Below are 15,281 nucleotides of genomic sequence, written 5' to 3'. Positions count from 1 at the left end.
TCTTTCACACAGTTATGACTGCAGAAGCTGAAGGCAGATACTGTGCATCTCTTTACCGTGCTTATTTATTGCAGCATATATAATTGCACATTGCAAACGTTCTTGTATTCTGCAGGCCTGATGTAAGTATAGAAAATAAAACAGGTCATTGTTTGGAGCGTGGTTTAGAGGGAAACAAACTTTTTTTTAATCCAGTTCCATTATTATTTAAAGAGGACCGCCTTTGACCCTGAAATCCTCTGATTCATCCTGATTAGGAATAAAAATCAAACTAAAGAGAAAATAAAGTCATAATGAAGGCAGACCCTCTCTGCTCTCTCTTTTCCTTTTTTCTGTATTTGTAATAAAAATGTTTTATCCCCCCCAGAGTTTTCTATTTACTTTTCATCAGCTCTCGCTTTAAATCTAAATCTGTAAATCCTGATTTATTCAAACATTTTCTGATGTTTACGTCACATTAGGAGGAAGAAAGGACCATTTTACTGAGGCTATAACCTGCAAACATTCAGCTCTCCTCGGCTGGGCTCAAATAAAAACAGAGAATCATTTTTATTTACGGCCTCCTGCCTCCTGCCTGAATGAACACGGTAAATATCCAGACTTTAAACATCTCTGCTGACTCGGCTTTACGGCCTGGTCGTCTCTGATTTTACAGCCTGCTGTTTATCGTGAAACTCTGGATCCTAAAATAAACATGTCGTCTGTCGTGGTTCATTATGGCCGCCGTGTTTCACCCACACTGCAGGATGTGTGTGTGTGTTCAATCAGACGTTGGACGCGTCCCGCCTCCTCCGCTGCAGCGCCGTGTGCGGTCCTATCAGACGAAGCGTTTAAACTCATAGCCCACATCCCATCTACTGACCGACCACGAGAAACTATGAACATGTTGGAGGAAACGCTCGTCACGATTGTGGTTTTATAGAAAATACATCATAGAAGAACTAGAGCTGTGAAACTACAGGAAGCACAGCAGACCTTCTCCTCTCCTCTCTTAGTTCTAACGTTTTAAAGGACGCTAGCTCTAGATCTTAACTCCAGGTCTATCTCATGACTTCTAAACTGCCAGCATTTTCACTTGTTTGACCTGAAAGCTGATCAGTGTGCAGGTTTTTGTGCTGATGGACCAGTTTTGGTCCAACAGGCTGATATCAGTTAACAGGTCGTTTGCAGTCACGTCACAGTGAAGATCCTGACGGAGGCAGGGAAAGGATTCCTGCATGGAGAAGCTAGCGCTATCAAAACGGATGAATCCCAAAACATAAGCAGTATAGCTCACACAGAGACACGGCTGCAGACGTGGATCCATCTAAAGTCTGGGGGGGCAGAGTCAGGAAAAGCCACTTCCACAGAGCACTCCAGTTCCCAGTAAACCTGGTCTCTCTGGTGTATCAGGAGCTATTTTTGACAAAACAAGGGAGAAAAGCTGATAAAGAGGCTCAGCTAGCCTCTTAGATCAGACTTGTCCAGACTCTGGTCTCAGTCCTAGACTGCTCTAGACTCTGGTCTCAGTCCTAGACTGCTCTAGACTCTGGTCTCAGTCCTAGACTGCTCTAGACTCTGGTCTCAGTCCTAGACTCCTCCAGACTCTGGTCTCAGTCCTAGACTGCTCTAGACTCTGGTCTCAGTCCTAGACTCCTCCAGACTCTGGTCTCAGTCCTAGACTGCTCTAGACTCTGGTCTCAGTCCTTGACTCCTCCAGACTCTGGTCTCAGTCCTAGACTGCTCTAGACTCTGGTCTCAGTCCTTGACTCCTCCAGACTCTGGTCTCAATCCTAGACTGCTCTAGACTCTGGTCTCAGTCCTAGACTGCTCTAGACTCTGGTCTCAGTCCTAGACTGCTCTAGACTCTGGTCTCAGTCCTAGACTGCTCTAGACTCTGGTCTCAGTCCTAGACTGCTCTAGACTCTGGTCTCAGTCCTAGACTCCTCCAGACTCTGGTCTCAGTCCTAGACTGCTCTAGACTCTGGTCTCAGTCCTTGACTCCTCCAGACTCTGGTCTCAGTCCTAGACTGCTCTAGACTCTGGTCTCAGTCCTTGACTCCTCCAGACTCTGGTCTCAATCCTAGACTGCTCTAGACTCTGGTCTCAGTCCTTGACTCCTCCAGACTCTGGTCTCAGTCCTAGACTGCTCTAGACTCTGGTCTCAGTCCTAGACTCCTCCAGACTCTGGTCTCAGTCCTAGACTGCTCTAGACTCTGGTCTCAGTCCTTGACTCCTCCAGACTCTGGTCTCAGTCCTAGACTCCTCCAGACTCTGGTCTCAGTCCTAGACTGCTCTAGACTCTGGTCTCAGTCCTAGACTGCTCTAGACTCTGGTCTCAGTCCTAGACTGCTCTAGACTCTGGTCTCAGTCCTTGACTCCTCCAGACTCTGGTCTCAGTCCTAGACTGCTCTAGACTCTGGTCTCAGTCCTTGACTCCTCCAGACTCTGGTCTCAGTCCTAGACTGCTCTAGACTCTGGTCTCAGTCCTTGACTCCTCCAGACTCTGGTCTCAGTCCTTGACTGCTCTAGACTCTGGTCTCAGTCCTTGACTCCTCCAGACTCTGGTCTCAGTCCTTGACTGCTCTAGACTCTGGTCTCAGTCCTAGACTCCTCCAGACTCTGGTCTCAGTCCTAGACTGCTCTAGACTCTGGTCTCAGTCCTTGACTCCTCCAGACTCTGGTCTCAATCCTAGACTGCTCTAGACTCTGGTCTCAGTCCTAGACTGCTCTAGACTCTGGTCTCAGTCCTAGACTGCTCTAGACTCTGGTCTCAGTCCTAGACTGCTCTAGACTCTGGTCTCAGTCCTTGACTCCTCCAGACTCTGGTCTCAGTCCTAGACTGCTCTAGACTCTGGTCTCAGTCCTTGACTCCTCCAGACTCTGGTCTCAATCCTAGACTGCTCTAGACTCTGGTCTCAGTCCTAGACTCCTCCAGACTCTGGTCTCAGTCCTAGACTGCTCTAGACTCTGGTCTCAGTCCTTGACTCCTCCAGACTCTGGTCTCAGTCCTTGACTGCTCTAGACTCTGGTCTCAGTCCTAGACTCCTCCAGACTCTGGTCTCAGTCCTAGACTGCTCTAGAGTCTAGTCTCAGTCCTTGACGCCTCTAGACTCTGGTCTCAGTCCTTGACTCCTCTAAACTCTGGTCTCAATCCTTGACTCCTCTAGATTCTGGTCTCAGTCCTTGACTCCCCTAGACCCTTGTCTCAGTCCTAGACTCCTCTAGACTGAAGTCTAAGTCCTTGACTCCTCTAGACTCTGGTCTCAGTCCTTGTCTCCTCTAGACTCTCATCTCAGTCCTGGACTTGTCTAGACTCTGGTCTCAGTCCTTGACTCCTCTTGATTGTGGTCTCAGTCCTAGACTCCTCTAGACTCTGGTCTCAGTCCTTGACTCCTCTAGATTCTGGTCTCAGTCCTTGACTCCTCTAGACTCTGGTCTCAGTCCTGGACTCCTCTAGACTCTGGTCTCAGTCCTAGACTCCTCCAGACTCTGGTCTCAGTCCTAGACTGCTCTAGACTCTGGTCTCAGTCCTTGACTCCTCCAGACTCTGGTCTCAGTCCTAGACTGCTCTAGACTCTGGTCTCAGTCCTTGACTCCTCCAGACTCTGGTCTCAATCCTAGACTGCTCTAGACTCTGGTCTCAGTCCTAGACTGCTCTAGACTCTGGTCTCAGTCCTTGACTCCTCCAGACTCTGGTCTCAGTCCTTGACTGCTCTAGACTCTGGTCTCAGTCCTAGACTCCTCCAGACTCTGGTCTCAGTCCTTGACTGCTCTAGACTCTGGTCTCAGTCCTAGACTCCTCCAGACTCTGGTCTCAATCCTAGACTCCTCCAGACTCTGGTCTCAGTCCTTGACTCCTGTAGAAGGAGGTCATGAGTGATCTGGACCCCCCCGCCTCCAGGTAAACCAGTTCACCTGTGTAGAGTGTAGGGATCACAGCTGATCAGTGTTGGGTAGCGCTACTTTTGAAACTAACTGGTTAGATTACTGCGTTACATACTGACAAAAGTAACTTGTTCCGTTACTTCGTTAGCTACGTCTAAAACTAACGTGTTAGAGTACTTTTACGTCACTAAATATTAAACGCTTTAGCCAATCATTCCACTCGGCGGTTTGAAAAAAACAACAGATAACGACGTCTGCATCTGAATGTCAGACTCTAATGCCAATGAACAGCCTCATTTACAGCCCATAATCTGTATCTGTGCAGCCGGAGAACACCGCTAACAGACAGGGAAACCTTTACAGCATTTTAACATGCTCACAATCTGACAACAAGCTGAGCTGAGGCCGACAGAATCACACCAACGCTGTGTGTAATAGCAGCGCGTAATCGGAACGGCTGCACAGCTGATTGAATGAAAGCAAACGGAGCTTTTAAACTTATTTCACCAGGATGCCGCTCTTGTCCCTTTTATCCAAAAGTCCATCATAATGGGGATAATTCCACAGTCATGCTGTCCTCTCTGTCATCTCGCTGGAACAACAAGCTAACAACGCGCACATCATGGCACAGAATGTTCACCTTCCGCTGACACAGCGCTACGTACCAGCGTGACTACAGGAAGAGAGAAGGACAAACGGAGCAGACGATTCAAGAAGCTTCCTTCATTCCTTTCTCTCTTGTTGAAGCCCCTGAAGACAAAGGATTTTTTTAGTAACAGATTACTTTTATGAAGATGTAACTACTAATGGGATTACTTGAATTGTAAAACTAACGTGTCAAGTTACTCTTTACAACAGAAAAGTAATCTGAGTACTCTAAAGGATTACTTTGTAACGTGTTACCCCCAACGCTGCTGCTGATGGATGTAGAAACGGGGAAAGTGCAGCATGCAGCGCCACCTAGAGCTTTAACAGACTAACTTTCTCGCTGATGTTCTTCACTTCCTGACGTCAGAGTCTCTCTGAGATCACATGACTGCAAAACAAGCGGCACCTTCAGTTCAACGTTGGTGAAGCCTGTTTTTTCATATAAATGAATATTTAAATTCATTTTCTGTCTCATCAGAAATCTCATACCAGAGCCTGTGAGGCTGTAGTTTAAGGTGAATCTTCCTATGATGTCAGCCGTGTCTGAACCGTCCTTTAAGGGAGCAGATGTGGAGTTTTCTTCTGACTTTATTCCTAAAATCAACATTCAGACGAACTTTTCACCAAGAGGTCAAACTAAAGTTTGAGTTTCTCTCCCTTCTAAAGCCTTTTTTGGTGAAATGCATCGTCTCATCCATCAATAAATCAAAGTATTGATCAACACAAGACTGCGTCGTTTCCTGAGTTGTAAGCCTGATTGTGTGTGTGTGATTGTGGGTGTGTGTGATGTGTGTGTGTGATGAAATAAAGTGGTGTGAGTGAGCAGCAGTGGTCTGAATGTTTCCTGATGTTTGCTCCACGTGTTCTTCATCAGCTGCAGTTTGTGCCTCTTATATAATCTCTCTCTCTCTCTTTATATCAGACCTCTGTACGGAGGATCTCTGTGAAGGAGTCTGATCTATCTGAGGCATCGTAAAACAGCTGAGAGTGAAGTGTGCCGAACGAGGATTTCATAGAATCACATCTGCAAAAAAAAAAACTACACAAATCAGAGCTGAAGGCTAACTCCACAGCTTAACACCTTCAAACATAAACATCTGCAGCTCTGAATGTAGTCATCCCACAGAAATGTCCACAGATGTAAAAGCAGATAACTCCAGCAGGGAAACATCACCTTCAGTTATAACTGTGTTAGACTGTAGTCATGGCCATGAAACAGGAAGTAGGGCTTTTTTCAGAGTCTTAAAACAATCGTAGAGCAATCAGTCCTGGTGCAACATTTTTGAATGAGAAGGAGAAAGGATTGATATCAATTGTGGAAAATTCTTCTTGAAATAGGCGCTCAGAGGGGTTCCTCTGATCCAGCAGACGTTTTTTCACATGAACTCACAGGACAAGGCTGTGCTGCTTCCTATCAAAGCGAGCGACAGTCTTAAACATGGAGGGTACAGACTTCCCGAGACTAAAGACAGGGAATTTAAGTTATTATAGAACTTAAAAAGCTGTCTGATGAGCGTTTCTGTACGTTATTGATCTGTTTGGACACCTTTAAATCCACTCGGCTCAGATCTATGGCTCTCCGAGTGTTTTAGGACTCTGAAAAAACTACTTCCCGTTTCATGAAGAACAAAAAACTGACCGTTTCTACATTTTTCTGTGACTTGATCTTAACCCTCTGGTATCCCTGCAAATCGCTGCCTAATTTTCCTCCTAGTGCATAAAAGCACAGGGAGGTTATTGCTGTAAATACAACAGTTATATTAGTTTATTTTTAACTGTTTAATTTTTTCCTTGTTTCATCACCTTGTGCCATTAACAAAAATACCAAATACTCAATAACTGTCATATCTTTTAACCCTCTAACTGCCATGTTTGTGATGTAAGCAAACAACATTTTTGATGAGAAAAAACACAAACTGATTTTTTTCAAGATACTACACTCAAAGTGAAAAACGTATTCATGGCTGACTGCAGCCTGGCATATGTCATTGATTAGTAGCATCATTGGTTAAAATGCATTATTAGTTTTTCTGTGAGGTCAGTTTTTCTAAAATACTCACGTTTCTCACCCTTCTGTGCAGAAATGCACACCTTTAAATCATGTTATAAATATCATACATTTAAAACTGTTTTACTGTTATTAATTATATTTTCTGATTTAAGGTCAGCCCTAACCATAAATGTCAAATACTCATTCATTTTAATTTTTTAACCCTTTAAATGCCATGTTTCATTGATGATGTCACTGCATTTTTAGATGCAAAATACACAAAAAATGATTTTTTTGCAGGTTACTACATGAAAATGAGAGAACTTATTTTTTGATGATTGCACAGACACACTCACAGACTCACACACTGATCTGCACTGAAACAAAACCTCAGAGAGTGAGAGAGAAGGGGAGCAGAGGGCAGTAGAACACTGAAATCTGGTGGAGAAAACATGGATTTCCTGCCTTCGCCCATATATGGTAAAAATGACGTCACAGGGTAAATAAATGGTCCAGGTTAAAATGTAAAGCCCCAACTCTCAAATGAAGCCCAGAAACCAGGAAATGCATGATTCATGTCTTAATGGTGTATGGATCTAAAGACAGCAGGGATATTAACGCTATAAAAAAGGTTTACTTTATTTCTGTTGGCCTGATTGTTGTGGCTGGGACAGAATTTTGACAATTGTGCAGAAATGAACAAAAAATACAAAACATGATAATATTAATTGTGAAAGAGGACAAAGTTTTTAAAAAAATATCAACTAAGTGTGCATTTTTGGCACAAGGGGTACCAGAGGGTGAAACTGAAATGAACTCACTGACAACAAACCTCAAACCTTCAGATTTCATTACATCTGAGAAATTCTTACAGTTTAAAAGAGGCTGAGACTTTTACCTTTCCTGTAAGCGTAATAAATCCATGCATGTGCTTCTGGTTTATCATGTTTGTGGGCAGTTATGTTTCCGGTTTAACAGGAGCTGATATCCGTTTGTTTGCATGCACAGTAAACATGAACTGTTGAAGTCTGATAAAGACTTTGTCCCTGAATCCATGATTTGACTGCCATGATCTAAATTCATAAACATCAAACATGCTTGAATCCAGATTTGGCTGTTCTCATGGGAGCAGACCAGGGAGTAGCGCTGCATCAGAACCACTTTTTAGCCCAAGTACAAGACTGAGTAAAAACCCAGACTGAATAAAAACCTACATACTGTACTAAAGAAGACCTACAATCTGAAGGTTTTATTCATAATATGTAATGATCCTCCACTGTCCTCTACATGATCTTTCTCTACAGTCTGCTGGACTTGAACATCCTCGTTTATGTCAGAGCAGAGGTGTCAAACTCAATCACAGCAGGGGAGGAATCTGAATTCAGGTCTAACCTGAGGGCCTAACAGGGTCAAGATTTAACTGAAAACTATCAACCCTGTTTTCACAGGTGATGATTATAAGAAAAATTAAACAGTGATGATAAATGATTTTAAGATTTAAAAAAAAAGTCAAAATAATTAAATATCACAGCATCAATGTTACTGCATCCATGTCAAATAAATGCTAAATAAATAAATAAATGAGTTCAACTTTATAAGATTAAAACTCAAAATAAGGTTTTTAAAAGGCAAATATACAAGATAGAGACTTAAAATCATGAGTTTAAAGGTAAAAATATGAGATAAAAATCTAGATCAGGAGTTTAAAAAGTGAAAACATGGGATTAAAAGTCAAAGTTAGGAGTTTTAAAGGTCAAGATATGATTTAAAATGAAAAATAGTGAGTCTAAAAGGTCAAAATATGAAATAAAAGGTCAAAATCCTAAGTTTCAGTCATAATCTTGGGATGCAAAATGAAAATATGAAATGAAAACAAATGAATTTCTTTCCCTCATTCCTGACTTTTACTCTAATTATTTCTACTCTGGGTTTTTAGATTTTTATGACTTACAAGGATTTTTTTTTAAATCTTCAAGGTTACATTTACATTTTTATACTGGGGAAAATCTGCAGCCATCATCCAGTGAGCCACTTCTATTTAAAATATGAAATGACCTTGCAGGCCGGGTAAAACTGCACCGTGGGCCGCATTTGGCCCCCAGGCCTTGAGTTTGACACCTGTGTGTTAGAACATCACCGACTCCATCTCCGCTCCTGTTGGATTACTGCGACTCAAACATCCCGCTGTAGAATTAGACTGAGTCCAGTATCTGCAGAGACCTGGGGTCAGAGTCGACCCTGGTACACAACACTGGTACTGGTGTCAGTGAGTCTAAACCTAGAAGCGTCGCCATGCTGGGCTCTCAAACAGCTCAGAGAACATCAACACAGCTAAAACTCAACCTCAGCCACGATTTCTACCATAACATTCTCACGTTTAGTTAGACTGAAGGAGGAAGGGTCAGCATCTCTCTACAGACGTCATGGTCAGTGTTTGACAGGATCTAACGTCACGTGTTTATGCCTTTCAAACAATCAAACACTTATGGGGCTCTTAACTACAGTTCTAACTGTTCTGCTGTTGGGTATTTGATCAAAAAGAACAGTTTTAGAAGGAGACAGCTGACCTTTTCCCCACCTAAGACTTGAAAGAGTCTTTGAACCAGCTCAGGACCCTCATCATGTCTCTGCACCAAGTCTCTGGGTCCTGATTGGGTCAGCTCTAAGTGTAAATCATAAAATCAACCTTCGAATGTTTCCTGTGATTGTCAGACTCTCTCCTCTCAGCTTATTGTTCTGTTCTAACAGACTAAACTCTAACGGAGGAGACTTCAAAGATCGAACAAGGCCGTCTGAGATCTGCTCCATCACCACAGTGACGTTTCTGCAGGTCGCTCAGAGTGCAGGAGGAAATCTACGACACAGTCAGTGTAATAAATACCAGCGTGTATAACTAAAGGTTCTCTTTATAAAAACAGGAGGAGTGATTGAACACAACCACGGCTCTTTGTTTGTCCCTGCAGGCTTTATTTAACAAACTAGTACTAAGAGAGCTGATATTATACTGACAATAATGATTCTGTTTAGTCAGCATCAGACGGAGAGTCCCAGTCTACTCCCCACATTCTCACAGGTGTGTTCATCAAACATGAACTCTATATAGATGGAGCCAGACTTAGACCTCTATGCCAGCGGTTCTCAAATGGTGTGCTTTGGCACACCAGTGTACCTTAAGGCAAGTCTGGGTGTGCCGTGGGGATTTGTACCAAACGTTATTACTACAACTTTATGGCGAGTACTGTAACCAGGCCCGCCCACAGATCTGGCCCCTGAAAACCCCCAGAAGACTGGACCCTCCCCAGTCGGGATTAATTGATGATATCAGTGTGTGTGTGTGTGTCGGATCAGTAGCATTGGTGCTAGCATCCTGGCTAACAGTTACCTCATTAAGAGCATGACAAGCTATTATTGGGTTAAAATAGGTGTTGAAATTATTCATTCATGCTACTTTTAACCAAGTTAACCAATTTCTCTACCCATTTTTGCCACTTCTTATTACTACATTTGACCCATTTTGCCACTTTTTGCCACATTTAACCCATTCTTGCTACTGTTAGCCACTTTTCACCCAGTGTTGTTATTGTTTGGCCATTTTTTCCCATCACTTTTAACCCCTTTTTACCACCTTTTAGCAACTTTAACCCTTTTTTGCCACTTTTCTGCCACTTGTGATTTAATTTGCCACCTTTCTGACACTTCAGACCATTTCTGCCACCTTTTTACCAGTTTGTGCCCACTTTTGCCATTATTTGACCATGTTTTTGCCCAATTTTGCCCTTTTTTAATCACTGTAAACCCATTTTTACCACCTTTTTACAGCATTTAACCCTTCTTTTAGGCCACTTAAAACCCATTTTTGCCACTATTTTCAACAAGTTTTTGCCAGTTTTGACCCATTGTTTGGCCACTTTACCTTCTTTCACCCATTTCTGACTTTGTTCGGCCACTTTTTGCCCAATTTGCCATGTTTGTTCATCACTTTTAACCCATTTTTGCCACCATTTGACCACTTTTGCCATCTCCATGATCCCCAGTTGTCTGGGCCCAAGAAAGCTCTCCCCTTTGCCCCCCTCATAGGCCACCTTGACTGTGACATTATTTAAAAAGCCTGTTTTGTATCAATTTAAATATGATGTGCCTTGAGATTTTGGCTTAACCTTTTTACAAATATACATGGATTTTAATGTATTTTGAAGCATAATTTCCCCATTTATGAGCAATACTTTCACTATGGTTGAACTGAATTTACTTGCATTATTTTGCAGCACTGGACTATACCATCTGGACATTTTTCAGAGAGGATCAGAGGCCCCCCAGTATTTATTTTACTCTATTTGATACAAATTTCAGTCTGTTGGCCCATTCATTTAGTCACTTTTGATTCAATAATGACACTAATTACTACTACGACAGCAGGATGAGAAAGTGTTTGTTTCAGTGCCTGAAGCTGATCTTTGTGTGACTTTTAGAGATAAAGTTTGGTTGTTCTCTGAGCAGCTCATTATTTCTAACAGTATTTCTAACATCTTTAACTGCTGCCACACACAAACACCAGATTAAAGCTGAGCTGGGCTGAGAGCAGGAATCAACAGTAGAGTGTCCAAAAACATGAATCTAACGCCGTCTATTTTTATCAGCTGTCGACTTTAAATCAGCCTAAAGATGCTCTCTTGCTGATTTTCAGTTTTCAGGATCTGACGGAGGCAGAGAAGGGTCAAAGACGGTAAAAAAGAAGCGCAGCAGGGACACTGAGCTGCTTTAGCGCTGATATTTAAGGGTGTTTTCACATTAGAGGATTTTTACTGTGCCGGGTGCGTCTGCCCCCTCCTCTCTGGTCTCTTTACTCTAGAAACATCTGTTTGTGCCAAAGCACTCTGTGCATGTACAGTCCGGTCCTGTGGGGGGCGCTCTGCACGTCTTTAGTTTGCAAATCCACCGAGAAGAACAAATGAAGATAAAGCAACCATCTGGGTGGAAACTACCTGGGTCAACATCTGTTTATGCTCCATGTGAACTCATCCTGCCACTACAGATGTTTTTATGAACGACCCTCTTCCTGCCTCCATCTACCGCCTACCTAACATCACCCTGCAGAGGACGGACCAGGACACTACGGTTCCTGAAGAGACAGGAGAACTGACTTTACTACCCTACCCTCTGGTAGGTACCTTATATTCAGGCCCAGCTGGGTTCACATCGCCCTGGGACTCAAGTATGGCCCGCTTGTGTGCACAGTAACCAAAAGAAATCTGGCCAAGTCTCTCTGAGGTTCTTACCCGATGTGTGGGTTCTGAAGGACCCCCATAATTCTCTGGATTCGGTCCATGGCAACGCTCTCCTGGAAGCTGCTCAGACCTGCAGGACCACAGAAACAAAAGAGACTGAAAGAGAGGAAAACTGACATGATGAGAATATCATCCAAACCTGACACCACGGCAACAGCAGGAGAAAAGCTCATGGCTCCACAATACAGGACCCTTCGTGGTTTTAACTGCATACGGGCTCCACTGTTTCAAACACGGACTAGACCAGTGGTTTTCAGAGTGTGAGGCGGGCCTCCCCTGGGGGGCGCCACAGAGCTTCAGGGGGGGTGCAGAACAATAAATCAGAAAAAAGGTGATTTGCTTTGCTAACCTCTGCTGTGCATGGAGCAAAATGGATAAACTTATAGTTACTATAGAGCAGTGTTACTCAACCAAAGAGCCACATTACTGAAAATACCTTTGCAAGAGCCACAATCTAAGAGGTGAAAAGAGGCAAAAACAGCTGGAAGTAGCAATAAAAATAGGTTAAAAGTGGCAAAATGGTCAAAAAGCAGCACAAAATGGGTGAAAATGGGGAGAAAAAGTTGAAAAAATGGTCAAAAGTAGCAAATATTTGTAAGAAGTGACAAAAAATGAGTGGAAAGTAACTTGAATGGGCAAAAAGCAGTAAAGAGTGGCAAAAATGGGCAAAAAAGAGGAAACAAGTGGTATGTAATGGCAAAGGGAAGTTTAAATGGGCAAAAAGTGGCAAAAAATTGTGAAAAGGGCAAAAATGGCAAAAAGGAGAAGCAAAAATTGGGAAAAAGGAAACAAGTGGTATTCAATGGCAAAAGGTTGCTTAAATGGACAAAAAGTGGCAAAAGAAATGTTAAAAAAAGGGCAAAAAACTGGATAAAAGTGGCAAAATGACGTCACAAAAATTAGCAAAAAGAAAGGGAAAAAAATGATATTTAATGATGAAAGGTTGCTTAAATGGGCAAAAATGTGAAAAGGGCAAAAATTGGATAAAAGTGGAAAAAATGGGGGAAAAGAAGCAAAAAGAAGTTGTAAAATGGCCAAAAAAACATGAAAAAGGGTATTTAATGGCATTATAACTGAATAAGAGGGAAAGGCAGATGTTTAAGGACATTTCAACCAAAATATTCAAAATATATTCATGTTAAAAATGTTTAAAGATTAGACATAAATGTTCGAAATGTTGTTTAGTTTGTTTTGGGGTTTTTTTTTGGATCCTTTTTGTGGGTGGGGGTCCACCCAATGGATCAGTTCTTCTTAGGGGAGGCTAGACCCTGCTGGTGCCTGGTCATCTCTGACTCTCCTTGCTCTGTTCCATTTTCACAGGTACCATCAGGTAAGAGCTTCTGTTGGTTTTCCTTCAGACTATTTAGGCTCCTAACATTTATTTTCTTGTATTCTCGTGTAATTTATGGTACAAATTTGTCCATTTTCTGCACTGGGAAGAGGAAGAGTGAACATATATGTGGAAGCACTAAAGCCAACTCTGATAAATCAGCTTGAAGAGATCATCAATACATACTATCTCTCCATGATCTAATCCAGTACCCCTGTGACAGACGGGGGGGGGGCATGCCTGGGTTTGTCTCACACTCCTGGTCCAAGCTTTGTTCAAGAACTGACAACATGAGAAGATCTCCTCCATCAGCACGGTTTGCACTGGGAAAAGTGTTTTTATGATGGATAAAGCATCTAGTCAAAAGTAAAACTCTGACTGTCTTTCTCTGCTGTTTACACTGATGGAAGTTTGGAATTTACTGATGGCTGCTAAAAGCAGTCCTGGGATCTGCAGTGGTTTTCTTCCAGATTAAAGCTTTAAAGTTACGATGGGACGTGCTCCTGCTGAGATGAACGTCTGACTGATAAAAAGCGTCCTGTAATCACGCCGGGTTGGTCTTCCTGCTCTCACATGTGTGCTGGCTGCATGTTGGAGCATGTCGGGGAACAAGCTGCTCATATCTCACCTGTCTGTGAGCGTCTTTGATCCTCCTTAATCCCTCAGCGTCTCACTTTAAAAGAAGTTTAATGACCCGTGAGGCTTTTGATGCGTTTTGTTTGTCCTGCAGCTGTAAATGTGCACGCTCTCTGTGCATGAGTCTAACAGCAGAGGCCCATGATAACCGCTGGATGAGTGTGAATGTCTGTCTACAACTTTTATGAAAGTAGAGAAACGAGGAGCAGCAAGCAGTAAGCCTCAATCAACATTTTTAGTCCTAGCTTGACCTTTGACACAAGGTTTAGATTGTCTGTCTCATATATTTGCCTTCTAAAACACGTTTGATTTTTAATTTCATGTTTTGACCTTTTGAACTCATAAGTTTGACTTCTTTTCTCACATTTTGAGCCTTTAAGTTAAATCTGACCATCATTTACCATCAGTGCTCAGTTATAACCATAATAATGAGGTTGCTAGTTTAGTGAACTGTGACCCTGTTAGTCTCAGGTCAGACCTGAAGTCCGAGTCCTGCTAAAGCAGCGACCGCTGTAGAGATCAGCGAGGATGAAGCTATAGAACCACACTAGGGGGTTTTTGTGGTGTTTAGTTGTTTTAGTTCTTCTGACCGGCTGTAGCATGAGGTTAATTTAGCAGCTGGCTCCACTGACAGTGAACAGTCCTGGACTGACTACAGCTGAGGTTGTGTTTGTAGTTTACACTACCTCACATGTTCTGTTGCTCTAATTGGACTGTCCTGAATGTGACAGACAGAGCACTCCCCCAGTTTTATTTTGAAGGCCCTGCTGTCTATGGGGCGCTGCCCTGATGGATGTGAAGTATATCCCATGAGAATATGGAACAGCTGATCAGGTGTGTTGGGTTAAATCTATTACCCATTCAATTTTCAGCACAAACATTCCCCTCGGTGTCAAAGCTCCTGATGTTAAAGATCCCTTTCTGTCTGATTTTTAAACAAACCCCCGTTGGTCATTGTGTGAGGCAGGATGGGACACTTACGTTGGGAGTACCTTCCTGATCGGAGGCCTTGCAGGATGGAGGACAGCGGGGCGATGTAGCACTGCAGCTCTGAGCACTGAGGGAGAGCAGAGAACGGTTGGTTAGCATGCACAGCTTATCGGCTGCTCCTTCTTCCTGTCCCACTTTTATTGATTTACAGCTTTAAGTGTCTGATTGTCCATTTACAGCCGCTCTGTCTGACACCATTAACGCCGGAGGTAAATGTCCACGTGGCGGTCAATAAGGGGCCCGCATGAACAGCTGATAAAGGCTAATGGAGAACCGATCACCATTGACAGCTTCACACGTGCCGTCTCCTCCCAGCTAAGTGTCTCAGACCGGAACACGAGCGCTGAATGAAACCCTCCACTATCAGGTCGTCTTACACGCCGTGATATCAGCGGGTCATGTTTGATACGGCCCTCTATCATCTGCTGCTATGGAGCTACTGTACCACTTCCTCTCACTTGGGGTCTTAGATTTCTGTCTTTGGTTTCTAACAGGAACAACACAGAGAGCTGCTTCATGCCATCTTTAGAAATCC

General features: G+C 43.1%; 1 protein-coding gene across 1 annotated transcript in view; it reads right to left on the bottom strand.

The window, feature by feature from the left end:
- Positions 1-15,281, bottom strand: part of LOC121510282 (circadian-associated transcriptional repressor-like) — a 45,678-nt gene that overhangs the window by 16,713 nt on the left and 13,684 nt on the right. Inside the window, exons 3-4 of the mRNA XM_041788293.1 lie at positions 14,738-14,813; positions 11,782-11,860 (exon numbers count right to left, since the gene is read on the bottom strand). Of these exons, the coding sequence (XP_041644227.1) occupies positions 11,782-11,860; positions 14,738-14,813 (155 nt within the window). The remainder of the gene's footprint in view (positions 1-11,781; positions 11,861-14,737; positions 14,814-15,281) is intronic.

Source organism: Cheilinus undulatus, linkage group 1 (assembly GCF_018320785.1).
Source record: "Cheilinus undulatus linkage group 1, ASM1832078v1, whole genome shotgun sequence".
Taxonomy (NCBI): domain Eukaryota; kingdom Metazoa; phylum Chordata; class Actinopteri; order Labriformes; family Labridae; genus Cheilinus; species Cheilinus undulatus.
The sequence above is the reverse complement of the archived record's forward strand: the minus strand, read 5'-3'. Positions and strand labels throughout refer to the sequence as shown.